Genomic DNA, 27838 nt, shown 5'->3' with positions numbered 1-27838 from the left:
GTGTATTCATACCCAACCTACACATATGGTCGACCAATTCGATTATCCAGCCACATTCAACTCATTTTTTGACTTTAAAATGTCCTAATTAAGAAGGGCTTCGAGAAGCAGCCGTCCCAAAGATTCAAAACTTCTGTTATAGCTGCACAATTTACACACTTGTTTAAGTGAGTTTAAATGAAGCTTTGTCATACGTATCTATATTGTCAGATTGTATTATCTTCCTAGCGTTAAGAGTCATAAAGAGGATATCAAGAAGGCATATTCCCCACATTTAAGCTACCGTTGGTGTTGGGGTATGGTAGAAGAAAGTGGGGAATCTCCTTGGAGGATTCATATATTCCTTTCGTCTGGTTGGCAGTTGATACTTCACTTTCAAGCATTTGGTGTAAAGGACATAGCTTTGCCTTTACAGTAACGCTAACGGCAGCATCAGATTGCCCTGAATTTGAATCATCTCTGCAGAAATGAGTCCCTCAATAATTCACTGATCGATCCCTTTTCAACATTTTGATGGACCCTCATATGTTCTAAAGAAATGTTAAATCAACAGTTGGAGTAAGTTCAGGGTTGGTACTTTCAAGATGCTAGAATATTCCAGGTGCAATGAATATAGCCAGCAGAATCAATCCAAAGAAAGAACTGACAGAGAATTAAAAGAAAGAAAGAGAAAAAAAGGTGTCTGCAATGTCAAGATGCCATGATTGTCCCTTGTAAGTGCTCAACTAAAGTGCCATCAATTAAAGAATTATGATGAGTTGATGTTAGTTGCTACTACCATGAAAGACGGAATTGCTTCCTAAAGGATGGTTTTCAATGCTCACAAGCCACTCGCAGTTAACTTCAACAAACAGGAAGATGCTGGAGTAAAACGTAAGGCATCGGATAGCAAACCGAATCTTGTTGAAAAATTCACCTCAGAGACGAAAGACGAAAGGCATGAAATATGCTGCTACAGCATTAACCACGCCAGACTAGTTAACAGAAAGAATCAATTGCATTAAACCTGCTGCCTGGCCCTGGCTTGCCTGCACTCAATTCTACTTTCAAGATAGTTACTTTATTTTATGAAGCAAAATAGAACTTTGTAAATTCTCTTCAAATGTGGTTACCAAGATTTGTAAATTCTTTAAGTTGTACCAGTAACCTAGACAGATCGAGTAGCAGTGGAACGGTTACAAATGGTAAAAAATCAAGGGGCCGCTACAAATATTCAAATAATGATTTTTAGCTATCTGTGGATGGATCCTCTTCAAATGTACATCAAATCTCAGTTGCTGAAATGAGTGGAGTATATGCATATGTTGAAACATCTATGGTTTTGGAATATCCAATGGTACGCCAGGAGTGGGCTCTAGTACCTTTGCATCTGGTAGTTCCTTCAACAAAATTTCCTGTGTTATCAAGGAAACCGACTTTAGTAACTTTAACAGACGCCCTGACTTCAAAACATTAGGACAAGAGTTTACCCCACTTACAGATACCAAGTGACACGAACTACAAAGAACAATCATCAGATTTCTGTATCAAGCAATAAGATCATTCTAAAGCTTGTATTTGCTTGGAAATAAAAACACACGCCAAATATCAAGAGAAGTGATGCTGTCAATCCCAGCAGAGGAACTAAAATAATTGCTAATAACTCAGACATGTACCCGGTTAAGATATGTGGACACTATTCCAGAAGGCAGGAGCTCAAGTCAAAAAGTGTATCAATATCACAACTGAAATATGAAAATCGCTTTGTCTTTCAGTTTCACAGTCAACCCACACATACAGAGACAAAAACAAAGAAGGAAATTTAGGATAGAACCTCCCAAGTAGAAGATATGTCTATCTTGAGCTTCACAGACATGTTTATGCTAAATTAGTTGATTTAACTTGGCCATACCCACTTCAACAACCACCCAATATAACTTCCCCACACTAACCTAAACTCTATTTGATCAAGAAAGTATAAAACAAAAAATTCAAGTATGGTATGCTGACAAAGTTGTGAAGACTTGAGCAAGCACATCACATGCTAGTCATCTGATTTAGCAAAGAAACAAAATTGAAGAAGAAAATCCTTGAAATATAAGGGAAATTGTTCCCAGGCTTTGCTTGGTCCATTATTAGAAACCTACCTCGAGTGGAATTAGATTTATTTACAATCATATCAGTTCAAACCTTACCCCTTGTTATGACAAATGAAGTTTAAGCACGCTTAAGGTTTAAAGAGTCAGCAGCAAAACTTGACACCAAAAGCTCATGCTTTCTCTTGTATTATGTTAAAATATGACGTCCAGGAGAGTGTGAATCCAGAAATGACTGATTCATTTACTTTAGACACTCTAGCATGCCCAATGTAACAAATATAAGAAAGTATCGGCTACCACCTGAAACAGGATGTTTATGTTTACACATGAAAAAATTATTATTTACTCGTAAGAGTTCACCTATTTCAGATTAAGTAGTAGTCAATAAAACAACATGAGAAAAAAAAGCGATGGAGGAAAACCTGTCCATGCCCCCTATTTTTCAGAAACGAAATTATCAGGAGTTCTTTTGCTAATAAGTTAGAAATCAAAGGCAAAACTATACTTGAGAAACCAAGTCCGTGATGTGCAGGAAAAGGGCCAAAGAAAAGAAAGTAGAAGTTGCAAGTATAGGCAATTGGACCATTATCATGATTATTTTTCAGTTGAATGAAATGCAGTAAACACTTATTTCAACAGGGAATTGAAAAACCATACCTTGAATGATTCTATTGTTCCCTCAGCCCGAATGATACTGGCAAGAAAACCTTTAGCATCAAGGTCACCATTCTTCATAGGCACAATAAACCTGAGAAACGAATGCCAAAGAGTTGTCACGATGTCCATTCATGAGAATCTTTTTTTTTTTGGGGCCATTACCATTTCAAAGTATACTGTCTACTCTTGGAGATTTTGATAATATATGTTTGCCAAGCTACTTCTACTGTAAACCAAGCAAAAGGCTTTCAGAAAAGAGTATCAGGTTATATACCTGGCACTGAGTAGTTTTGCAAGCTGAACAGCATCCTCTTGCCCAGAAACCAAAGTAAATTTTGGTAAAAGCTGCTTTATCACAGGTGTGATTACAATGTCAGCGCGTTCCTGTTCCAGGAAGTTCTTGTTGTACATGCAGTGGGGTTCATAGTAAAGAGTCAGCTCACCCTGTGCAGAACTAACAAGATACCTGAAGCACATGTTAAGTATAAGGTTAAGTTTGTCAAGGCTTCTCGATAGCATAGCATTCAGTGACATTAAGAACATACCCATTTTCCGGGCGCTGCCAAGGAGGACCAAGAACCGGTCCTGCAGTAGCCCGAAGTTTAACTGGTGAACTGTTTATCACATCAATCTCAGACTCCTCGCCAGGTTCCAAATAAGTGACCTGAGAAATTGTAAAACCGCAATAATCATGAACATTCAATATCATATCATAACATTGAGCTTGTTAGGGGAATCCATCCAATTGTTTCTGAAGCTAAATTGGACTTTAGCTGTGTACACATCATGCATGAGTAAATGATTAATTCTTAAAAATGAAACTATATTTATGTCCGTTCACAATTCAAATTATGCTTAATTGCTGATGGCTATTCTCCTTTCATGAGAGCAAATAAACTATTTACATTCCAAGTGCATGGAGAAGTACAAAGAATGGTAGCAACATGGTACAGGCAAGTAGCAAAGACTCCTTGATCAAACTAATGCACTACATCTCACATGGTTTGGGAAGATACTACATTATTATGTGATCATATAGAATTTCTCCATATCCATGATAACACTAAAGGCAGAAGACAGGAGATTAAATTCATGTTCTACTCTTTTACCCGCAACTTAATTTGCAGGGTATATTCAGCTTTGCAAATTATGCTTTTGTTAGAAGCTCCATTTACCTCAATTCCTAAAATGGCATCCATTCCCAGCTAAGTGAGTGGGCCAATAAAACTGAATGAACTCAGTTTGGACAGCAAATCTGAATCATGTGATTAGCATTGGTTAATTGTGGATGTGCAAATCATTTATGTCCCTCTAGTTTAGTGTTAAAACACATCAACCAGTAATGTGACACAATTTAGAAAAGATAGGCAGGACATCAAAAGATGACAGATAAACTTGCGAAAGGAAGGTTTTCTGGGCACAATATAACATCCCAAACCAAAGTAGCTAATCTTGTCTGCAATTTGAGGGCTTTCTATCACATCAAACAAAACCAGACAAAAGTTATATCTGGAAAGAGCAGAGCACGTCCAGATTGAAAGCGAGTTGATTAAGCATTCACGCAGTATACAAGGCAAAGATCAATTAGGACACCTCTGATTTACTTACATTGCTGAAAAGGGGATCCAACAATGGCTTGGCATTGGGAGTTGCTATAACTCTCAGACCTGGATATTTCTGAGAGAGGGGCTTTAAGGTCCTCAAATGACAGTGATCATCAAGGCTTTGTGTAATTAATAAGCAGTCAATTTGAGGAAGATTGTCAAGCTGCACTAAGACCACACATGATCAGAACAATCTTTATCAAACCCACCCCCGAAAAAAAAACTCAAAAAGAAAAAAATGTTTTTAAGGACTAACAAGATACGAATAAATAATACTCAAGTAGCATTATTTAAAGAAAGATACCTGGAAATTCTTTAAAACCTTCTTAGCAGCATCATAAAGCCAAGGAATTCCAAAATCCAAGTTCCCAACTAAGATTGGATCAACCAAAATTTTCACGCCTCCAACTTCCCACAGCCAACTGTTTCCCTACACCCAACTTTAAAGATTTTAGCAACTAACTTCAAACCGCCCAAAATTACAGAAAGTCAGAACCCCAGATGATGAAATAAATGACCCACCTCCAAATAAGTGAGTCTGAATAAACCAGTTCCACTAGAACTTGATTCCACAGCACTTTCTTCAGAAACCACAGCTGAAAGACCTCTATCCAAACTGCAAACCAAGTCCCCAGTTCGACAAATCTAGTAGTACTATTAAATAACCACATTCAACATTAAAAAAAAAAAGGAGATAAAAAAATTGCATGTCATACCTAGGTGAGGAATGCTTCAGTGAACAAGGGCTGTTAAAAAGTGGGGCTTTTTTAGGTGAAGTGAAATTAATAGATGAGAAAGGAAACATGGGTTTGGTTGTACATTGTCCAAAAGTGAGGTGAGTAGTAAAACACTTGAATTGAGCAGCCATGAACTGAATTGTTATGCTAGAAATCAAGAAGATTCAGAAAGAAAGCTGATATTTTGGATAGGTTAAAGATTCTTTCACTGACACTTATGCGAGGTTAACGTTTAACTGATGGTTTGGTTTGGGGCTTTGCGGTATGTGACGTCCAATGATGTTGTCTGAATATCGATGTTCCCGCGACTCCGCGAGCTCCCTCAAGGCCTCAACTCCTCAATCCTTTATGTGCTGCACAGTACTATAACCACCCACATTTGAAACGTGTACAATATCTAGCTACTAGCATCTGCTTTTCGAAAAATAAATGGAATTTTCCTGACCTTGCATTTTCCTTTTTTCCCCTCTTTATTTTATTGTTATCTGCCCATTTAACTGGTTTTCATGTTGCCAACTGTCAAATGTTTCACCCATGATTCCATCTTAGTTTGGCTTCTGGGCCTAGCTTGAACCTTCTCTTTTCAATTTCATCCATCTTTTGTCCTGGACATGAGTGGTTTTGCCCTTTTGGTCTTCTTTTTCTAGCATATTCGACACGTCTTTTCCTCCCCCCTTTTAGATCCATCCAACATTTTGTGTTGCCTGTTGCATAGGTAGCAGGACCTTTTAAGCAGGGAACGGGGTGGAAAGAGACCATTTTTCACTTTTTGGTGGATAAGGTCCGGCGTTGGCTAACAGCATCAACCTTGCCTTACATTTATTACCAACCATTTTTAATTGACTCCCTATTGCTGAACTAACAGAAGCAGCAATGCTGTTCTTCATCAGTTGCTGGACATGCATACATCTATTTTCTATGGATATTTGGTATAACAATTGTTCTTCCTAGGTTCACCTAATTCAGCTGTCTTGCTTCAGATCAGCTTGTAAATTGTTGGCATGTGTAAACTTACATTACAGTGCGGTAGCATCATTTATGACAGGTTCAAGCATGCATTCTTATTAAGATGCAGCACTACTACTCGTCAATGAACGCAAGAAAAAGAAAGAAAGAAAGAAAGAAATTTTAAAGCATAAAAACTACGACCTTAAATTTACATGATCGCTCCCAATCCATGTACACTTCAAAAGTTGCACGGCCACTCACTTGAGCAACAAAAAAAAAACCAAGATCAGAGCCTAAAAAGGGAAAAAAGAAGAAGATATTGGATTTCCTCGGTGCAAAATCGTTGCAATGTACTATCGTGAATTTTCTGATTTCCTACTCATTCCTCTGAAGGCAAGAAACAACTACTGTACAATTCATAAGTTATACTAGTTTGAAAGCCAGCGTTTTCTCCGACCTCTGGGGTTGATAAGGTGTAGAAGTTACAATCTTTATTGTCTCGGGCTGGGGCAACTCATGCTTAGTGAGGACTTTTTCATGCCAGACAAAATCATTTTCGTGTTCGTACTTTCTAAGTAACTCTGTCATTTCCTGGACTAACTGTTTATAAACTAAGCGCCATGCCTCTCCTTTAGGAGTACTCTTTCCGATACTGGTTAATGCATGCCGTAGTAAACCAGCGGCAGCACCAATCTTCCCATCTACCTTTACGCTTTCTGCTATGTACTTGTAACTCTTCAATTCATGTAGCATTCGGCAACTTATAATGAAATCCTGCATTAGACAAAGAAGATCATCAGAAAATTCATCAACTACCACCAGAAGGAAGAAAGTAAAAGTAATAAAAAGAAGATAAAATACATGATTCGTTAGCTAGCAAGGATCTTGTTTTTTTCTACAATTCCCAGAAAAAGAGAATGACAACAGTAAGTTCAGACTTGCAAAGTAGAAATGGCGCTCCTTTCTTCACTAGATGTCTTATTTGAAAGCCAAGAATCTTTATCCACAAAAGGTCTAGTTTTTCTCTGCAAGCTAATGGATCTCAAGGGTTCTGGTTCCACAATTCTATCTCTAACACTACTCAAAATACTATATTGTAATCTTTCAGACTATTCTGATATTCAAATCAGCAAACAAACACCAGGGTACACTAACATTATTTCGTCCAAAATTTAGACGAACTAATTATTCATTTAAGAACATCATAAAGCCAGACTTCGCTGGTCCTGAAATAAATACACCCACTTAGACTTTCATCTAGACCAGATTTCGAGACTATTATAGACCATTAGAGTGCTTCAATTTCCTGTGTGCAACCCTTTAGTGCGTTCATCTATCCAGTAGTAATTAATAGACAATACACATTAATCAGGTCATCTTTACCAGAGTTGTTATGACGAGGGAAGAAGATGGAATTCTACTCATTTCATCCAAGTATTCAGAATATTTAAAAAACATTAGATGCAGTCATGGCACAAGCCACAAGAATATATGTTGCATACCGCAAATCGTGATGAAATGTCTTTGCACTCTTTGGTAGCTGAATGTAAAAGAACTAAAGCTTCATCAAGAAAGTCTCTAACACCATAGTGCAACTTAGCCAAGAGGTTTTGAGTGTTTCCTTTCTCTTCAGCCCTCCTTGCTGCCACAGCCTAAAAATTTTCAGAAAAGATGTTCAGTAATTATCAATCGACGCATTTTTGTTCACTGACAAGAATATGAAACAACATTCATCCGTACAGTGGTGGAACTGTTCAATATAAATAAAGGGCACAAACTTAGTGTCAGTAGCTGTATGAAACCATGAAAACTAACCTGGGCCTCGGCCAAGCAAACAAGGCTCATAACTGAGGACACACTTGGTACAGATTCTGGAGGCCGTTCTGTTCTTGCGGCAAGCTGTAACGAGGGAAGAACCTCATGAGCCAAGTGTTGATAGACTCCAGCAGCTTTTCTGAAAAGAGCGGCAGATTGCACCAAGTCTGACAGAAAGTTTAAGAAATTAACACAAGCGTCTCAATTAAAATGAACTTCTGGAATAAGGAAGGACTACAAATTGATGCTAACCTGTTTGAAGTATATCAAGAGCCTTTTCTCGAAGCAATGAACCATATAGGAAAAGAACCATTCCAAGCTCAAATTGCACGTAATTGATTTGAAAATACTTGGGACTTTTAACATGAAAGATGGATGATGAAATAAGAGGACCGGTCCACCTTAACTTTAGGTCAGACATCCAACGATCAACCCAAGGATTATTACGAACTCTATTAACGTGGTACACCAGGTTCTCTAATAAAGGAAGATACTGTTCCAACTTCTGAATATCCTGTTGACAAGACAGACAGAATCACAACAATGTTCAATGTGTTACCAGTGCATTCTGGAATAAAATTTCCGACTAATTACGTGCCAGAGATAGCTTGTTGATCTACAAGTTCATAAACTACTCTATCTCGTAAAGCATTCAAGACCATTTGGTGGTTATGAACTTATGATGAGTACACATTTTGGCATTTCTACAAAATACTGTCAAATTTCTTGCGATAGAGCATATCTATAATTCTATTACCTGTTCACAGCGCAAAGTCAATCCCCCCGACATTTCTCTAGCAATAGCTTCTGTAACACAGCTGCTCTCATTTATAGACTCCTCAATTGCTCTTCGCTTGGAGCTCATTTCTTTCAGTTGCTCAAGTGTACCAGAATCACAGGCCGGAAAAACTTCTTCAAAGACAACCTAAGAACATCAATTTTGCTTTTAAATAAGCACCTAATATACCGCAAAACAGTTCAGAACTAACTTTTTGTCAAGGAAGAAAACTACTATGCGAATAACAATTGATTCAAGACCAATCAAAGCAAATGAGGTTAATGAATCTAGGCAAAGTTTTCTGCACGTTCATAGTCATTGCTAAATGATGGTATTCATTGTAGAGACTTGATCGTAGTTAGAAAAGCAAATTCAGCGCTACTTGCTTCCACAAAATCTAGAACTCCATATAATTTCCCATTCCAATACCAGATGATCGAATGCCAAAAGCAGAAGTGAAACATCTGAGTCCCCTTCCATAGCCTAAATGCCATTTCCCACACAAGCAACCATGCCATGCTTCATAAAACATGTAACAATATAAAAATTTCCTTGAAAAGGTATCAGCATTATTGATTCTTCCAACTTCCATGACCATCTCAAGATTCTCAACACGCTCATATAAAATCAAACATCATCGAGAGCTACAGAAACACAATCCTTTCAACGAATTAAACAAGCGAATTTGCCTCAAGTCAAAAATCAACATTTTGACTCATGGGGCAATTTTTTTTCCAACTTTAATCTTCCCAAGCACAATCTTGTCAATCCAAATTTACCATTTCAATGCGCAAACTATATATAAAATAAGCTAACGGGGAGAATATAAGTGCTTCATTTTTTCAAGAGAGAACACAAACGAACAGCACAAATTGATGAAAAAGAGATCATATTGCAATTACACATTGTCAAATTCTTCAGTTGCAATATGTTAGGCTAGAATCAACTGTCATGTTGGTGAAATGTGCAAATAACTGTCAGGAGCAGGACTCAGTACCAGAGGCAAATAAATCCAATGCAGCACATGAATGTACTAAATTACTGTGATTTATGAAACCTCAAAAGAAAAATTAAGAGCAATAATATGTTCAAAGAAGGGAACATACCTGCTTTGTTTTGAACTTTGACAGGCCTGGACAACTTATCATCATCTTCTTACTCTTTTTCGATGAACCCCACCAATTACATAACAAAGAAACTAAAAAGATCAAATAATTTCGAACTTTTGTGTTTTTTGGTGGGCTCGCAATACTCCAACAAAACCTTCAACAAACAAACGATGCAGTCTTTACTTTTGTCCCTTATCGAAGAAGCGGCAATTCTGATTGAATACTCTCCCAGCAACCCACCTCAAATATAAGCCCTTTTTCAAGTTTAACGCCTCCAATCCCCCTTCCTATATGAACCTGGAAAAGGGTCTTGCGGCGTTGAGTTGAAGCTTCAAGTATGAAAATTTATCGCAACTTCTGACTCAACCACCTGGAAAAATAACCATACTTTTTTAAAGATTGATTGATTATACAAAAAAGTCTCTGACTTAATAATTACTTGGAGGGAGTCGCTTTGGATTCTGCATGAGTGTTTTTCTGGGATTTTTTACTACGTGAATGTGATATTTTGGGGCCATTAAAGGAATAATTGCCATTAATAATCATTGGTCGGGTCCTTTTCTCATCAATATTCACTCAGGATAGTGGATACGGATTAGTTTCCTTCTATGCCAAGAATACTAATCCCGTTGGAAGATGTATTAAATTAATCACAACAGAGGTTGACCCGCGTAAGCTTCCCGCGGGTCCACGGTGCTCGTGTATCTTTGACTTCTTCAAGCCCAATGCCTTCGTGAAAATTAAATTATTATTATGATTAACCTTATCATAGTGGTACTAGAAAAAAGAAAAGAAAAGAAAAGAAAAGTGGTATTAGAGTATACGACAAAGAAAAAAATACTCCGTGAATCTTCATGATCCGTAACAGGGACAAGAATAGCAAAGAGTCTCGCGCTTTAGAAGCTGTACTTCTCTAGTGAATCTTCTACCTTTAATAACAGAACTTCTTAATAACCAATTTGAATTCTTAATAACCATTATTATCAGATATCAGTATAATGCAACTTCTATTGTTCATCAATATTGAAAAAATTTTATATGTGTAATTTTTACTTTTACTTTCATAACAAAACCAGGTAGAGACCCAAATTAGGATTTCTTTTTTTTTTTTTTTTTGCTTTGTTAAAGTTCGTGTATTATAACTCTACGTTTAATTTGTTCCACATAATCTCAACTTATATTATGTGCCCAAAACAAAATAAAAAGTGAACATCTAAAATCAGCATCAAGTTGATCGATCGTCGTTGACCTTTTTCTCCTTCACACGAAGGAATTTGACATTTATTTAGATGAATTAAAAGGTTTGCAATTAAACTATAAGGACTAAATTGAAACTCCCAAAATAATTTAGGGACTGTTTCATCAATATGTCCTTTTTCTTCCAGTAATATACCCACACGGGCAACACTCGTTAAGACTCCTCTGCTTTACAGTGAAAAGAATTTCTCTCCATTACCTCTCAATAAAATTAATTTTTAAAATCAACACTACTTATAATATATTTTATTACTTGTGCCAGTTATTCATAAAATTTCATATGAAATTGGCCAAATTTTACTGACTAATGATTATAAATTTTATTATAATTTTGACTCATTTTTCACCGCTTAAATGTTTCGTATAAATTAATTCTCAAAATATTCTCAAAATAATATTAATTTTTAGTATGTTGATTTAAAGATTAAAAGAAAAATAATGACACAATCAAATGATTTTATAGATTTATAATAAAATTTTAGATATAAATAAGTGGAGGGATAATGAAGAGAAAATCACTGGAATGATCCACGTGTAATCAGTTGCATTCTAGATCAAGGAACACGGAAACACGGAAAATTTCTCTTCCTGTTCTCCTTCCAAGTCTCACCGCTTTGTTATCTTGGTCCACTCCAACTTTGCACCCACTCCCCCAATTTTTTAGTACTCATCACTTTTTTTTTTTTTTTTTTTGAAACAAGTACTCATCACTTTGAACTCTAGAGTTATCTATAATTACTATATTACACTGAAAATTTTATTTTTAGATCATTTTCATTCAAAAACTATATTATTTTCTCGAGTTATAGCTATCACACATTGACAAGTGTTGAAAATGTATAAAAATAATATAAATTCAAAAACCATTTTTTTCTTATTTTTCATACTGAAAATCTATATAATTCTGTATGAATAATTTTTTTTTGACTACTGAGATAAAAGTAGTAAGGTGGTTCGAGACATTTTAATAAGTTTATGGCTAAAAACAAAACAAAAATTGAAAGAAACTTTATAATTTGCGATAATATAGAGGGCCCAAAATGAATTAGTCCTTCCGCCTTGTCATCCAAGTGACGTCAGTCTAGCGGCAGGAAATTGGCTCGTTCATCTGTATCCTTTTTCTTTTTCATTTTCTATTTACTTTCAATTCCTTGCCTATAAAGCCCCAGTCGGACTACTAACTGACATAATTCCTAAAATTTCACGCACTGAACACACAGTGCCGAGTGTTCCTATGGCGACGGTGGTGGCTACGGCAGCGGGGGAGCGACATCTGATCGTAGCAGTCGAAGGCACGGCCGCTGTTGGTCCATTTTGGCACACCGTCCTTTCTGATTACCTTGAAAAAGTTATTAGGTATTAGTACCATATCTTCCGCTTTTTTAGTTTTTCTTAATTTTTGCTCTCCTCGAAAAGCACGCAAATACACACTCATGTGCGTGCAAATAACGAAATGTAATGCTCGCTTGTACCTAATGATCATTTTTTTAATTTGTAATTCTGCTAATTGGAACTTAGGTGTAACAAAATAGTTTTAGTGTTGCAAATCTTTTGTTTTATTTCGTAATCTGTTGACTGGTACTGTATAATTGTGGAAATTGCAAAATTGAGCTGGATTCTGGTTTACAATTTTCCATGAATATGCATTGTGATTTTGGAAAGGAGTGAAAGTCGTGTTATTTCTTTCATACTATGATCAAGTGCAGTAATGTGATTTGTGATAAGCTAAATTCGAATAAATGAATGTGAACAATGTCTATCTGTTATTTATTGCAATTATTCATACTTGCTGACTCACTCAATTATGTTGTTTCTTCTGAAATTTTTCCAGGAGTTTTTGCGCGAATGACTCAACAGGCCAGGTAAGTGTGTTCACAAAATATTTGCTTTGGTCTTGTGATAGTCGTTTTTTGTATTTTTGTCTGTGCTTATTTCTCTTACAAGACTGTTGTCAGCCGTTGCCATGTAATTTGCTCTGGTTTGTCTTAACACATATGGTTTTAGCTTAGTTGATGATGTGTTATTCTGATTAATTAAATTCACTACTTTATGCCTTAGAATTTGAATTCTTATCTTGCTGTATGAGTTTTTGCGCTGCTCTGTTTGAGTACGAGCAACATAATGCTAAAGTTGAACATATTCTTGAGAAACACAGGAGTAAATGTGACTGACCAGTGGAAGCCATGTTCTTCTTAGACCCTATCCATTAATTAGGAATAAACTGATTTTTCTTGTCATTTGTCTGGTAGAAATAGTTTTACAAACCTCACTAGGACTTCTGGTGAATATTTTAAACTTCTTTTGTGCTGTCTTTAATATTCTTCAAGTAAATCTGCAAAGAACTGCAAGAACTTGCTCCTGTCCTTGTCTGAGGCTCTGCTCCCATTTGCTTTTGTACAGACCTTCATGTTTCTTGCTTTTTATCTGATAACTTGATTAAAATAGTGTTCAATACATTTTACTGGGTTGCTGAGTATTGCCATGCTCTGTTCAACTTTGCAGAAGCTGTCTGCTGCCAATGTCAACCTCTCTCTGGTCACGTTTAATAGTCATGGTCCATATAGTGGTGCGTATTTCTATCCTCTTTGCCATGCTCAAGGTTTTTGTTTGCCTTTTATAGAGTTATTGACCCATTGAGTAAAGTGACTTGAGCTCATAACTCTGGTTGAATATCTTAATTCTACTCATCGAGGTTTTTTCCATCCCGTTTTCCTTATTTTACCTTTTCCTATGCAGCCTGTCTGGTGCAACGAAGTGGTTGGACAAGAGATATTGATGTATTTTTCGAGTGGCTTTCAGCAATACCCTTTGGTGGTGGCGGTTTCAATGATGCTGCAATTGCAGAAGGGCTTGCTGAAGCTTTAATGGTTTGGATTGATTTTTAGACTCTTCGTATTTCTTCGATGTTTTAATTATTGGTTTATTTTCTTGAAATGAATGAATTTTTTTTATTGCTAATCTAATATGTCTACTTTAAGAGTAGCAAGATTCTTGTTACGTGAGGGCAGGTGCCTGCTTGTGCAGTGTTAACTTTCTCTTAGTTTTGTCCCTCTTCAAATTTCTGTTAACTAGGGACTTGCATGATCAAAATTTTAACTACAACTGCAATTTTGAATCTTACCAGTGGTCAAATTTCCTAATCTTTGTCAGTTTAGATGGATTTATCTGTACTTGGAAGTGATTCATAGTTAAATCTATAAGACAGACATTTCCTCTAATGCTTTTTTCTTCTTTCTGTTGTCATTTTTGATCTTTTGTTTATAATTTCATAAGATAAGGTGATCAGGGCAGTTTGTCATAGAAATTTCAGTTTGTTGTTTACAATGATGTTTGACCTTGTTTTGTTAGACAAGGTTATTGTTTGTTGGTTTTATTTTGGAGTTGATAGGATTTGATGCAGGAGCTTTACAAGGGTTACACGGTATATAAGTTACAATTCCTCAATGTTTCTGTTCATGGATATAACTCAAAAAGTTTTGGCTATTTCAGTGCTCTGAGTGATAATAAAATTCTGATTTCTCTTGTCTGCATGTTGACAGCTGTAGTTTTAAGTTGATCTTATTCAATATTGTATTTATTGGTTTTATGCTCCTAATTCTGGTACAAAAACGACTATCATGGTATATGGTGTACATTCAATAGTGTGCTGTGCTTTTCAAATGTGTAGGTATATACTTTGTCCAATCTCACCACTAACATGTTGAGATCTATGAGAACTCCCTATTATATCTACTTTCAACTGGAAAATGATATTACGATAAAAGACTATTCTGATAAGTTACATGTATTGATTCAAGAAACTAATTTTTTGAGGAAATTTTCGCGTGTTATTGCAGATGATTTCTTCTAAAAATGGAAATCAAACTCAACAAAATCTGGATAGCCATAAACACTGTATCCTTGTTGCTGCCAGTAACCCTTATCCATTGCCTACACCGGTTTATCGGCCGCGACAGAATGTTGAGCAGAGTGAGAACACAGAAATTCAATCAGACGGTCGACTTTCTGATGCTGAGACAGTTGCAAAGTCATTTGCTCAGGTAGTGACAGAGTTGAAGCTTCCTTTTTCTTGGTCATTCTTCATTGTCCTACAGTCCGTTTTGAGCAATTACAGAAGTTATCACCGTTCTTGCAGTGCAATATCTCCTTGTCAGTTATTTGTCCAAAGCAGCTTCCCAAGCTAAAAGCAATTTATAATGCGGTAAGTGTGGGAAATATACGCAATTTGTTATTAATGAGTTTAAATATTGATAATGATGAAAATCAAGAGTATAGCTTATGTAACATATTCCCATTTACCAAAGAAGATTCGTAGTTGTTGTGTTTTATCATCTTTTTTTTTCTGTTTTTTATTTTTATTTTTTTATTTTGTTAATACAGGGAAAGCGAAATCCTCGAGCGCCAGATCCACCTGTTGACAATGGCAAGAATCCTCATTTTCTTGTTCTCATATCAGAGAATTTTATAGAGGCTCGTGTGGCTTTAGGTCGCTCAGGAATGACAAATATATCAACACAAAGCCCTGTTAAAGTCGATGCAGCTTCTGTTTCTGGGCCACCTTCGACATCTGTTCAGTCAGGTTTTTTTTTGCTTGGAAACACTATTTGCAGGGCCTCAATCATTTTTCACAGATCCAAATTTCTAACATGGATGAAAAGATGAGGATGAATTTGATGTTTGTGGTCATTAGTCAGGGAACAAATTCTGTTTTGCTTTAGTCAAGTAATTTCAAGTTAATCTGCTATGTCAAAGGATGAAGATCAACATTCTCTTTCTAACTACATGGCAAACACGTCTCATACTTTTTGTCTTTTAACATTGCATCTACTCCTCCCTTGTGTGCTGAGGGTCAGAAAGTTTGCTCATACAATGGCAATAATTAGGTCAATCCTGATCTCTCTAGAGGCTCGTCAATTAGTTGTATTTTGGTAATGGCAGCATGTCCGCACTTGTCTAAGTGCTCGTAAATATAGAGATTTTAACACCTTCTATTACACTTCCATTAGAGATCTCCTAGAATTCGGATTCAGGTTGAAAAGGCAGTAGCTAATTTTTCCTATTATGCACTTATCAACATGACCATTTTTACAAGCTTCTATAGAATGTAAAAAGGATTTTAGTATTATTCTTTATTGCTAAATTGGAGATAAAAATTCGTCCAAAAAGCATCAGAAGAATAGATGTCATTGCTTGCATAACTAAATGAAATAATAATGCTTAAACTTGGATAAAACATTTATTGAGACTTTATGGAGTTACATAGGCATTGCATATCTGTTGGAGGAGAATCATGAATCCAAAATATACTGTAGTCTTTCATGTCATTCTTGGTGGTTTCTAACCTCTTAATACTTTCCTTTCAGCAAATGCTGGAGCTGTCGTGAATCGGCAACCCGGTTCTGTTGGAACCATCCCACCTGCTGTTGTGAAAATTGTAAGACAGAAATCTCATTTCTTGATAGCTATGACGTGAAGAATGTCAATTTTGTAGTTTCTATGTCAATAATTATGGAACACGTCTGATATGTTACATTTTAGGAGCCAACCACTGTGACATCCATGAGCGGACCTACATTTCCACATGTTCCATCAGTTCCTCGGGCTTCCTCGCAACCTATTCCAAACTTGCAAACTTCTTCGCCTATATCTGCATCTCAGGACATGGTATCAACTAATGAAAATATTCAAGAGATGAAACCAATTGTTAGTAGTATGACACAGTCACTACGTCCTGTGGGTGCTGCTCCAGCAAATGTGAGAATTTTGAATGATGTTGCCCAAGCACGGCAAGCTTTTGCAGGAGGAACTTCTATGGGACTTCAGTCCATGGGAGGGACACCTATTCTCTCCAACATGATATCGAGTGGGATGACATCTTCTATTCCTGCTGCTCAAACTCTAATATCATCTGGGCAATCAGGTGTTACATCAGTATCTGGGTCGGCGCCAGTAGCAGGAAATGCACAGGGTGCACAGAATCCAGCTCCTGCATCATTTCCTACTACAACCTCGAATGTATCTGGGTCTTCAAACCTTAGCATGTCTCAGCCATTGAGTAACCACCAAGGAGGTGTTAGCATGGGTCAAACTGTTCCTAGCATGAGCCAAGGGAATTTGACAGGTACGCAAATGGTACAGAGTGGCATGACCATGAATCAAAACATGATGGGTGGCATTGGGGCATCCGGTATTCCTTCTGGAACTGGAACAATGATTCCTACTCCAGGAATGTCACAGCAAGTTCAGCCAGGAATGCAGCCTCTTGGTGTTAATAACAATGCTGGAGCTAATATGCCATTGCCTCAGCAAACATCAAATACGTTGCCATCAGCACAATCAAAATACGTCAAAGTCTGGGAGGTACGTTTATGTAACAAAGAAAAAGGATGGAATTTTATGATAATAAGCTGTTAGAGGTTGGTAGCATGTCTGACTCACCTACTTGTAAGCTTTTTCGGCTCAAATTTCTGTTTTCACAGGTGTAAAATAGAGTATAATGTTCTTCCTTTTCTGGACAATAAAAATGTGGTCAAAGCATGACAAGACTGAGATACACGGTGCATCAGCAAAGAACCAGCAACATTTTTTTATTTTTTGGGGGAGGGGAAGGAGATTTGTAAAGTATTGGCCTCATGCTTTGTTTGCTAATTCAGTGTTGTGTGGGCCAGACTTAAGAAAGGCTAAAGGGGGTTAACATGACATAGCGGTTGAAGTTAGTGTGAATTGTTGGCTTGATTAGGTCTTGTAGTGTTTCAAATATGTATGTGGTTTACTAGTTAGTGTAGAGAACTGAGATTACTGTTTCAGATGAATATACATTTCTTTTGGCAGAATCTCTGGAACTATATATATGTAGTTAGTCTTAGCCTGACTTGAAGCATGCAATAACTGAACTTATTGCTGAATGATGCAGGGAAACTTATCTGGGCAGAGGCAAGGGCAGCCTGTTTTCATTACCAGATTAGAGGTATGGATAAACGGATTTGCTGATTCTTGGTAAAGAGTTTGATGTTTCTTCTTTCTAGTCTTTTTTATATTTGTAACCAATTTTATTATAGCAAATGACTGCTCTAGATGGACCTTTCTAAGTCATCCCCATGTGATATATAGCATTTTGTTGTAAATCATAGTTTCTCCTTGGCTTCTTTCTTAATAAATGTTGATAACTACTTGATTTGCTTTTGAACTTTTTATTTAATTCAACTGTTTCAGGGATATAGGAGTGCCTCGGCTTCTGAGACGTAAGGCTACGAAGTCCCTGATGCTAAATAAGTTTTTTTTTTCTTTTGTCATTTCACGTCTTCTTATAATTGATATTGCAAGTGACTGGGTGTTTGTCAATCTGATTTTGATCTATCCCAGCTTTATTTCTTTGATAATATCTATCTGCACTAGGATGACTAGTTTTCTGTTGTGCTTGGAAATTGTTTTTTCAGGCTTGCGGCAAATTGGCCACCAACCATGCAGATAGTACGTCTTATATCACAGGACCACATGAATAACAAGTAATCATTATTTTGGCGGAGCTATAGTTTCTCCTTCAGCACTTTAGTAATAGAATAGAGTCTTTAACCTTTATCTTTTAGTACTTATGACTGATACATTTATTCTACTTCATTGTTTCCTTGTCTGTCAGGCAATATGTGGGAAAGGCAGACTTTCTAGTATTTCGGGCAATGAATCAGCATGGGTTTCTTGGGCAGCTGCAAGAAAAGAAGCTTGTAAGTACCCTGAAAGACTTAATATATACATCGAGCTAGATAGATAATATATGGGTTCCATAAATGAGATGAAGGTACTCCAACGTCTTGGAGTGCTGGCGACATGTATGGGTTATGTTGGTGCTTGACTTATTCCGCTTATTTATTTTCATTTCCTGCTGTTACTATGACTATGAAAAGCTTTTGTTTATACATATTTTTCAAATGCTTTTTTTTTTTTTACCATGTTGGATTTATGTAATTTTAATTTCCTGGCTTCCTAATGTTCTTTCTTTTTGGTTTCGGAAAATATCAGTGTGCAGTAATACAGTTACCATCACAAACACTGCTGCTCTCTGTTTCTGACAAAGCCTGTCGCTTGATTGGGATGCTTTTTCCTGGGGTAAGATGTTAGTGCTTCTATTGATTTAAGCTGTAACCGGATTAACTACAGCATAAGACTTGGAATTGCTTTTGATACTACTTTCTTCTTGTGACAATAAAATCACTCTGTTTCAGGACATGGTTGTGTTTAAGCCTCAGATACCGAGTCAGCAACAACAGCAGCAACTGCAACAACAGCAACATCAGCAGCTACAGGCACAGCAGCATCCTCAGTTGCAGCAACAGCAGCTGCAACAGCTACAGCAGCAACAATCAATTCCACAGCTGCAGCAGCAGCAGCAGCAGCACATGCCACAGTTACAGCAGCAACAGCAACCTCTGGCACAACTACAGCAGCAGCCCCTTGCTCAGATGCAACAGCAGCAACCGCTAATGCCATTGCAGCAACAACAGCAGATGCCACAGCTACAACAGCAGCAACAAATCCCGCAGTTACAACAGCAGCAACAAATTCCACAGCTGCAACAACCACAACAGCAACAACAGATGGTTGGGACAGGATTGGGCCAACCTTACATGCAAGGCCCTGGCCGATCACCACTAATGTCTCAGGGGCAAGTCTCATCACAAGGACCTCCAACCATGTCTGGAGGACCCTTCATGAGTTGATTTTGGTGTAAGTAGTCCAAAGCTGCCTATTTGACATAGTTAACATTCCTGTGCAGTTGATTGGGTCTTAGAAATGCTCGTAATATTCATGATTTAAGGTAGCTTTAACTGTGTGCGCGCGAAGAGCGTGTATGGTTCCTGTATCGTTCTTCTGACGCTAGAATGCATGCTTGGTATTCTTCTCGAATAATTTGAGTAAATTTTCTCGGTTTGTAGCATAGGCAAAATTTTCTCATCTTTTTCCCGTATTATTCTGTTTGTCCCCGTTCTTAACTTTGACATAACTATTTTGAGACCCGAATGACATCCAATATCTTAGAGGCTGTATTTTTGTACGAGGTTGAGAACAAGAGGGGAGGAATTGGAATCCCTCCCTACCAGGTAAACTTTTTAACTTTTAAGGCGCTATCAGAGGTATTCTGAGGCTGTATTTCATTTTAGCTTTAACCATAGAATGCGTAACTTTATCCGCATCACCCCGTTCACCTCTCCATCCTTAGGACCGGTAACCGAAATAAACTTGAAGAGTGATATGGTTGCTTTATGCTTGTCTTTTTTTAATCTTATTTTAATTTTGTTTTGTGCTTGTACAAATATAACAAAGAGCGTTTATTTACAGAGAGTAGACTCTGGTTGATTACATAAAATATGCGTCATTTGTACTTTTTGAGGAATGAGGATCACTGACAGAAAGTTACTGGGAGTGGGGATACATCAATTGAAAGATTTTAAGTAGGCCTCCACCACCTTTAGGCTTCACGAATGTACACCCTGACGTTTTCCGGTTCCATTCATCATTTGAAACTATTGCTTCCTAAAGCATTATACTCTGTAATCATTTTGAGATGGCTATTGGTCACCCACCAACTTATCTCCCTCTAGTGCAAATCTCGAAATACTTCACCTTAATTTTATCTTTCATATGATATAATTGTAGCCTTCAGAAGCATTTCCTAATCATGTATGTTTCCCTTTTTTTTTTTAAAAAAAAAAAAAAAAGAAAGGAAATGATTCTTTAGGCTGCCTGCCACCATGACAAACGTAAAAAAGAAGATTTTACACGTCTCGATGCTCTGCAAAATGGGTATCCACTTATAGAACTTTACCGGAAATTTTCTTATTTTTTTATTTATTGTTTAATGATAATAATTATTACTCTACTCTTATATTATGGGCGAGGCGAGGGAGTCTAATTGGACTTGCACGGCTGTTCGTTGGACAAAGTCCTTTATTATTATTATTATTTTGGTTACATATGTATTACGAATTTCCAGTCTAGAACTCAGATGTTTGCGTGCGAATAATCCAGTGGAAGAGCTTTTCCTGGTTGTTGGTAGTGGACTGCCCAGTCTAACCTCACGTCCCAACCAAAACATAAGTGAACATTGCCGTAGGAATCTTGAACGAGGTTTTCTCGGAGATGATGTGTGTTGTGTTTTCTTGTCTTTTCATTAACGTGTCTGGGATTTAATTTTTCCTTCTCGTCACAGACAAAAGTCAGTACTAGCCAGCCAATGACTAACATACAAGTGTAGGCCATTAAAATTCATTGCAGGATTAATCGTATTTGTTGCTTAACTTGCTTTCGAGGAAATTTAAGTAAATTAGAGACGACCATCCATGAAATTGGTGGTAGCACTCTTTTAAAACTCTTACGAGTTTAGTTTTTTTTTGGGTGGGGGGTGGGGGAGGGGGAACAAAAGGGCTTTTACAGTTGTAACAAATTATACATACTGCATTGCAACTTTAATTTTCTGTCTTCAATCGTGATAAAGTTTGTTTGGTAATTTAAAAAGAAACAAGAACTTCTAAGATATCAACGACAAAAAAAGATCATATCTTTTTTCAAAATATTTTCTTGTAGTAGTTATCAAACATTGCACGAGGTAGAAAATTATTGGACCAGACAATTAGAAGTAGATGACTATCTTATTCAATTTAAGAACGTCCTTTAGTGCAAAAGCTTGCTACCACATACATGGCCACTTTAATTATTTATCAGAGTTATATTTGCATTTACCCTTTTTTTATATTTGCATTTATCAATTATCACGCATTAAACCTTGGAAATGCAAAGCTTTCATGGCAAGACGGACTATGACAAGTTTCCAATGGTCTTCACGCTCTAAGTTAATATGTTCACTCTATCTGAAAACTCTAGGCTACATTTGATAAAAGTAAAGTTTAAAAACTAAAATCTGAATCTTTTAAATTATTGAATTGTTAAACACTAATTTAATATATTTTAGTGTATATCATATTAAGTGATAAGTAAATAGTTTATCACTTTATTTTTTGGAACAAATTTTGCCTAAAAAATTCAATACCACTTAATTAATTCAAATATTTTACTTTTTATTATCAAGCATGTTTGAATATGTTAAGATCTGAATTTATTATATTTAAATGCTGAATTAAGTTAACTACGTGATTGTTTTATGTGCATAATTATCGTATGATTTAAAAATGTACGAGTACTTACAAAATGACAAATCGTATATTAAGAACGTTGCGAGAATTACAGCTGATATGGTGAACTCTTAAGCCTCTATTTTTTTGAATCTCACGCAATTCTCCTTCTCTTAGGCAGCCAAATCGACTCGTATTTTAGTGAAATTAGGTCTATTTTAGTATTTTGTGATTTTTTTTTTGGTAATGCTATTTTACTATTTTGTGATGCTACTGACCTAAATAATTTCAGGTGTGGAAGAAAATCGTTGTCGGTCTGACTAGTAAAACCTAAGAAGCGAGTAAGCAAAGTAAAGATCACCAATGAACAATGCTGCTTTTTTTCTTGTCAGTTGTTACTACAAGACTAACTCAGTCATCATCAACCACCACAAATAAATGCTGAGGAGCACAAGAATTCCTTGTGCTCTCTTTCTTTGAAAAACTAGCAAACATGGTTTCAGCTTCTCCTCCACCTCCTCCAGCTCCAAAGGTTCATTGCATGCCATAATACATGCATTAATTTCAAGCTCTATAAATTTCTTGCACATCAAATTTGAGCTTCGTGAGTATTGTCTTCTTGCAGGAAATTCCAGATGATAGGTGGGAAGAAGACGGACCCCCAAGAGAAGCCAAATGGTGGTACTCAACCTTCCACACTGTCACAGCCATGGTTGGTGCTGGTGTCCTCGGCCTCCCTTATGCCATGGCTTACTTAGGCTGGTATGCACCCTGCTCTTAGTTTTCATGTCTCAGTTAATAGGTGCACCATATTTTTCATGGGATGCAAAACTTAGCCGAAATTTTCCATTTGCATCCCAAAAAAATTTAATGATGGTTGGTTCATGTTTTTGTTTTGTTTTCCTTCCTTTTGCATCTTTCAGGGGACCAGGGACAGTGGTGATGATATTTTCATGGTGCATCACCTTAAATACAATGTGGCAGATGATTCAGTTGCATGAATGTGTACCCGGAGTTCGATTTGATCGGTACTATGATCTTGGAAGACATGCTTTTGGACCAAAATTTGGGCCATGGATTGTGCTCCCTCAGCAGCTGATTGTTCAGGTTGGCTGTGACATTGTTTATATGGTTACCGGAGGAAATTGTCTTAAGAAATTTGTGGAGATAACTTGTACAAATTGCACCAGACTCAAGGAATCATACTGGATTTGCATCTTTGGAGCCCTCCATTTCTTCCTCTCTCAATTACCTAACTTCAATTCTGTGTCTGGTGTTTCTTTGGCAGCTGCAATCATGTCTTTGAGGTACTTGCTGATTTTATTTGCCAACTGAGGGGCCTGACCAACCACTTTATGCGTATAATGTTGATAATTTTCATCTCACCAACGAAAAGTTGTCTCAGTACTATCAGTTTGTGATTTTGTAACTTTGAACTCAAGGCAGAAATCTATGTTCTGCTAGTTAGGTAGTCTTACAATTCTATAGTTCAGCTTTTGAGAAACTTGGCATTCAATCATTGCAAGTAAGATCAATCTATTGTTGTGCAGGGTTCTGGGGTAAGTGGACCATCTACTTTACTTTTTGTTGAAAAATTCGATTGCGAATCTTTTACTCAAAAACTAGACATGTAACTTGTGGAATGGTATGGCACAGCTAATTAATTCGCTGGTTGCTTTGATTCACAGAGGAAAGGAATTTTATCTAGATAATGAGTTTACAACTTGGACACGTCTGAGAGAGAGATGCATAGAAAATTAGATTATTCATCGATAAGGAATAGAAGCTAAAGTCTAACTTAACTTGAACTTGCGAAAGTGCTTCTTGACGTAAACTTCCAAAGAAGCCATCTTTTGCAGTCGGAATAGATTAATAACTTCTCTCAGGATGGTAGTCATACTAATACAAGAGCATGCTTTGTAACTATATTGTTGAAATTCTGTCCTTTTTGGCAAGTACCATTGAAATTTATTCTTCAGGACTAGCAATATCCTAATCAGGACTCCCAAAGGTGATTTTAGCAATTGCGTCCATGTTTTGAGAAGCTGGAAATGGATATCAAAATATCTGTAACATTATGAAACTAGTTTTTGCTGAAACAGGCTATGTAGACACTTTTGCTTACGTTAGAATCATCCTATTCTATATCACCCGAAATTCTTGTACCGTGGCAGCTATTCAACTATAGCCTGGGTGGCTTGCTTGAGTCGAGGTAGGGTTCCAAATGTGAACTATGGATACAAGAAAGCCAGTGCAGCTGATTCAATGTTCCGCTTCTTCAATGCATTGGGCCAGATAACATTTGCCTATGCTGGTCATGCTGTGGTCCTTGAGATTCAGGCCACCATTCCTTCCACACCTGAGAAGCCCTCAAAAGTTCCCATGTGGAAAGGTGCCTTGGGGGCCTATTTCATCAATGGAATTTGCTATTTTCCAGTTGCTTTCATCGGATACTGGGCATTCGGCCAAGACGTTGCTGACAATGTGTTAGTTGGACTTCAGAGACCTTCATGGCTTATTGCTGCTGCTAACATGATGGTGGTTGTCCATGTCATAGGCAGCTATCAGGTATCATTGAAACTGATCACTCAAGTTCAATCAGTTTGAATTACCTTTTCTTCCATGCAGTTGATTTCATAATTAAAATACGTGTGGGCACAAGAATCTCTTGAGTATATAGCTGGAGGTACAACTAACAAGAGAAAAAAACACTGCAGGTTTACGCAATGCCAGTGTTTGATTTAATTGAGCGATCAATCGTCAAAAGATCCAGGATCCCACCTGGAATGATTCTAAGACTCATCGTCCGTTCTACCTATGTTGGTAAGAATCTCTAATGATTGTAAATAGACAGCGCTGACAATCATTTCTCTGGTCTCTATGTTGTTGTTGATTGAATGTGTTGTTCAATCTGGCAGCTTTCACTTTATTCGTTGGCGTCACTTTCCCTTTCTTTGGGGATCTTCTTGGTTTCTTTGGTGGATTTGGTTTTGCTCCCACTTCTTATTTTGTAAGTGCTACTAGTCTCCATCAAATTTATTCTTGTTTGAAGATTTTGGGTCACACAAGAATCCACTTATCTGGGGTGCTTTTTTGGCAGCTTCCAAGCATAATCTGGTTAAAACTCATGAAACCAAGAAGATTTAGCGTCTCATGGTTTATCAATTGGGTAAGCACGATTGCATAGAACGTAGTCAGCTAATTGTAGTTAACAAGGGAAAACTGAAAACATGGCTGACGACAAAATGGCCTAATCTCTGTTTGCAGCATATGATGGCAAAAGAAAGATGATGAACAAAATCTACAGATGCCTCTTTCATTAACTTCTGATTATTTCATTGATTGCAGTCATGCATTTTCATCGGAATGTTTATCATGATTGCTTCAACTGTTGGTGGGCTGCGGAATATTGTTGCTGATTCCTCCACTTACAAGTTCTACACATGAAGATGGTCTGTCATTAACCAATAGAAGCATCCAAATATTAGCCTAGCTAAAGTTTCTCCTCTTTATTTGGCACTTGGGTATCATAAGCTCGGGAACACTTCTGTAACTCTGATCATTTTACCAAAGAAAACAAGTCCCTAGTCCCTACAAACAATGGCATTGATTCCTTCATAAACAATGAGTTACATAAAAGGGTAACACAACACCCTGTGTGGTTTGCATGAGACTACATGATCATTCTGAAGTTTCCAAAAAATTGATATGATTCCCTTGTAGTTTTGCGCAAAATAAAAATGGACGGAAAGCATTTTAGGCTGGTGACAGAGACGCACTTTTGCATTTGATGCAAGTATAATAACAACTTAATCCTTCTACATAAATATCCATGCAACTTCTTGTAATTTTTTTATCTATTCACATAATCTCCCCTATAATTTGATGCAAAGTGATTAAACCCTTATTCAACATTGAGTTCTCAAATAAGGGCACTATTATGGCATTTCAACTAACAACATTATGAAATTTTGTTAAAATTAATTTTTATTTTACATAAAACTATAAGAAAGTAGCGTGGATATTTAGAAATCTTAGGAGATCATGTAGTATTATGCAAAAGTACAAGAGGGACATAAATAATTTATCCAAGATAAAAATCATTATCAGTAACAACAAAGCTAGTTGTGTGGTTCCATTTCCCTAGGCTATATAGGATTGATTTCAAAGAAACACCTACTTTGTTTGTGGTTCCGTCAAAATTAGTGCGCTCTTAAAAGGCAAAAATTGGAAATGATTATTCATTACCGAGCTTTACGAACTCTAAGGCAGGCCTCAGCTTCTTTAATTTGGAAAATGACCAGACTAACACTTTTTTTTTTCTGCTTTAAAATGGAAAGTTAGAAGCTTGTCTTTCACTTTAGAAAAGATGAAAGCATCTTCTTTTTTATTAGTATAGATATATTATTACCACATTAATGTCGAGGAAAAGTAGAAACAAAGGTGGTCTAGTTTAACCCATAACAAAACACAAAGGACTGACCCAATTCCGCAAAATAAATATTCTTAATTTGGACTAAAAAGTTTGTAGAAGTGAGAAAAGCAGCTCATATTAATTGTTATCTCAGAAAGGCCCGTCAGAGATCAAAAAGGCAAAACAGATGTAGATTAGGAGTTGAGGTTAACAAAGGCAAAAATTAAAATCGAGATGCTTTAGTATCCTGTTAAGTCTCCTTTATGTACAATTCCATAAAGCATTGCAAAAAACTAAAGTCTTTGGATGGACCAAATCAGCTCAAGCAGAATTTTCCAAAGCACAAAAGGCCAAAGTTGATGAGTATAGTATACCTAGTGATCCAATCATAAGCATCGTGAGTGGAATATTTTATCAACACATTAAAGAAAATGAGCACTAGTAACAAAAAATATATGTTATTCTAGACGAAGCCCACTAATGATTTGACACAACTTGGATCTTGTACTTGTACTCAACAAAATTTTCTCTCTCAAAGACTGGAAACAAGTTAGCTGCTTGGATGTCAGCAAGTCCAAGTCTTGTGCAACGATAGTATCTTTCCTTTTGATTTGTAATTATTTACTTATTTATTTGTTCTGTAATTGAGAAGGAGAATGGTACTGCAACGGGCTGAGAATTAGATTGGCTGGATTCTGTACCAAAAGAGATTCAGGAATTAAATAGGTCGACTTCCATAGAATGGTTGAACAACGTGGGAAGCCATGGAAAACTTTTCGTTTGGATAGCTATTTTTAAAAGTTTTTGTAGAAAAATGTACCGTAACAATTTGATATATGTGAAATTAAAACGTGATTGAAAAAATATTCATAAAAAATATAAAAATTTTTCTATAAAAAACGACAATCCAAAAAAGATCAGTTTTGCATGGAATCCATCTCAGTGACCTCCAACTTAAAAAAGAAAACAAGTTAAATATATTAACTGAGCCAACTTGTATTGTCTTGGTTTCAAATTTACAGTTTAACAATTGCCTCTCTCTTATTGCTACAACACAAGCATATTTCCCTTTTCGCAAGATTAAAGTGTCTCGTCTCAATGCTCCCTTTTCCAGCCCTAACCCAAAAAAGGCTAGATAATATCATAGAGTCATTCATTCAAAAGGAGCACCAAAATATATATATACACATAAAAAGCATCTTCACGTATCTTTCTCCATTTGTTTGTGGTTCATTGTTTGGTCGTTTCCCGGAAAAGATCTAAAAGCTAAACTTTGGCGCACCATGCTGATTGTTATCTACAATGAAGTCATCTACCC

The 27838-nt window shown here is 36.7% G+C and overlaps 4 protein-coding genes across 5 annotated transcripts; 2 read left to right on the top strand and 2 right to left on the bottom strand.

Moving 5' to 3' along the window:
* Window positions 1–1080: 1080 nt before the first annotated feature.
* LOC140003971 (uncharacterized) lies at window positions 1081–5393 on the bottom strand. The gene is made up of 8 exons (XM_072072765.1): window positions 5056–5393; window positions 4862–4955; window positions 4644–4769; window positions 4344–4502; window positions 3281–3399; window positions 3010–3201; window positions 2736–2826; window positions 1081–1394 (listed from the first exon to the last, which is right to left on the bottom strand). Exons 1-8 carry the CDS (start codon window positions 5205–5207, stop codon window positions 1314–1316), a joined length of 1014 nt encoding a protein of 337 aa, XP_071928866.1. The 5' UTR covers window positions 5208–5393; the 3' UTR covers window positions 1081–1313.
* A 994-nt stretch (window positions 5394–6387) lies between these two features.
* LOC140021583 (uncharacterized) lies at window positions 6388–10443 on the bottom strand. 2 transcript variants are annotated; one of them, XM_072072763.1, is made up of 6 exons: window positions 9724–10443; window positions 8597–8797; window positions 8092–8353; window positions 7840–8006; window positions 7527–7676; window positions 6388–6798 (listed from the first exon to the last, which is right to left on the bottom strand). In XM_072072763.1, exons 2-6 carry the CDS (start codon window positions 8702–8704, stop codon window positions 6448–6450), a joined length of 1038 nt encoding a protein of 345 aa, XP_071928864.1. In that variant the 5' UTR covers window positions 8705–8797; window positions 9724–10443; the 3' UTR covers window positions 6388–6447. The 2 variants fall into 2 exon arrangements, with proteins under 2 accessions (XP_071928864.1, XP_071928863.1); XM_072072762.1 differs by having other exon boundaries at window positions 8597–8764.
* Window positions 10444–12121: 1678 nt separating this feature from the next.
* On the top strand, window positions 12122–19915 carry LOC140020965 (mediator of RNA polymerase II transcription subunit 25-like). The gene is made up of 15 exons (XM_072071635.1): window positions 12122–12339; window positions 12815–12845; window positions 13486–13549; window positions 13720–13850; window positions 14820–15023; window positions 15119–15184; window positions 15364–15562; window positions 16347–16417; window positions 16522–17343; window positions 17897–17950; window positions 18196–18224; window positions 18420–18488; window positions 18620–18704; window positions 19000–19086; window positions 19203–19915. Exons 1-15 carry the CDS (start codon window positions 12218–12220, stop codon window positions 19695–19697), a joined length of 2529 nt encoding a protein of 842 aa, XP_071927736.1. The 5' UTR covers window positions 12122–12217; the 3' UTR covers window positions 19698–19915.
* A 2529-nt stretch (window positions 19916–22444) lies between these two features.
* On the top strand, window positions 22445–25777 carry LOC113715531 (lysine histidine transporter-like 6). Its single transcript, XM_027239757.2, has 8 exons — window positions 22445–22638; window positions 22732–22868; window positions 23030–23413; window positions 24281–24674; window positions 24824–24929; window positions 25025–25116; window positions 25207–25275; window positions 25455–25777. The coding sequence occupies exons 1-8, from the start codon at window positions 22600–22602 to the stop codon at window positions 25551–25553; spliced, it is 1320 nt and encodes a 439-aa protein (XP_027095558.2). The 5' UTR covers window positions 22445–22599; the 3' UTR covers window positions 25554–25777.
* The last annotated feature ends 2061 nt before the right edge of the window (window positions 25778–27838 follow it).

Source organism: Coffea arabica, chromosome 11e (genome assembly GCF_036785885.1).
Source record: "Coffea arabica cultivar ET-39 chromosome 11e, Coffea Arabica ET-39 HiFi, whole genome shotgun sequence".
Lineage (NCBI taxonomy): Eukaryota > Viridiplantae > Streptophyta > Magnoliopsida > Gentianales > Rubiaceae > Coffea > Coffea arabica.
This window is presented reverse-complemented; position numbering and strand designations above follow the sequence as displayed.

Bases quoted from the DNA above. Each gene is read 5' to 3' on its own strand.
- LOC140020965 (XM_072071635.1), top strand. From the start codon at position 12,218: ATGGCGACGGTGGTGGCTACGGCAGCGGGGGAGCGACATCTGATCGTA. The intron at 15,185-15,363 runs GTAAGTGTGGGA...TTGTTAATACAG, and splicing joins TAAAAGCAATTTATAATGCG to GGAAAGCGAAATCCTCGAGC. The intron at 18,705-18,999 runs GTAAGTACCCTG...GGAAAATATCAG, and splicing joins AGCTGCAAGAAAAGAAGCTT to TGTGCAGTAATACAGTTACC.
- LOC140003971 (XM_072072765.1), bottom strand. From the start codon at position 5,207: ATGGCTGCTCAATTCAAGTGTTTTACTACTCACCTCACTTTTGGACAA. The intron at 3,400-4,343 runs GTAAGTAAATCA...ACAATTTCTCAG, and splicing joins TGGATCCCCTTTTCAGCAAT to GTCACTTATTTGGAACCTGG. The intron at 1,395-2,735 runs GTATGGTTTTTC...TTGATAACACAG, and splicing joins GAACAATAGAATCATTCAAG to GAAATTTTGTTGAAGGAACT.
- LOC140021583 (XM_072072762.1), bottom strand. From the start codon at position 9,768: ATGATGATAAGTTGTCCAGGCCTGTCAAAGTTCAAAACAAAGCAG. The intron at 8,354-8,596 runs GTAATAGAATTA...TCTTGTCAACAG, and splicing joins TGACTTTGCGCTGTGAACAG to GATATTCAGAAGTTGGAACA. The intron at 6,799-7,526 runs GTATGCAACATA...TGTCTAATGCAG, and splicing joins ACATTTCATCACGATTTGCG to GATTTCATTATAAGTTGCCG.
- LOC113715531 (XM_027239757.2), top strand. From the start codon at position 22,600: ATGGTTTCAGCTTCTCCTCCACCTCCTCCAGCTCCAAAG. The intron at 22,869-23,029 runs GTATGCACCCTG...TGCATCTTTCAG, and splicing joins GCCATGGCTTACTTAGGCTG to GGGACCAGGGACAGTGGTGA. The intron at 25,276-25,454 runs GTAAGCACGATT...CATTGATTGCAG, and splicing joins TCTCATGGTTTATCAATTGG to TCATGCATTTTCATCGGAAT.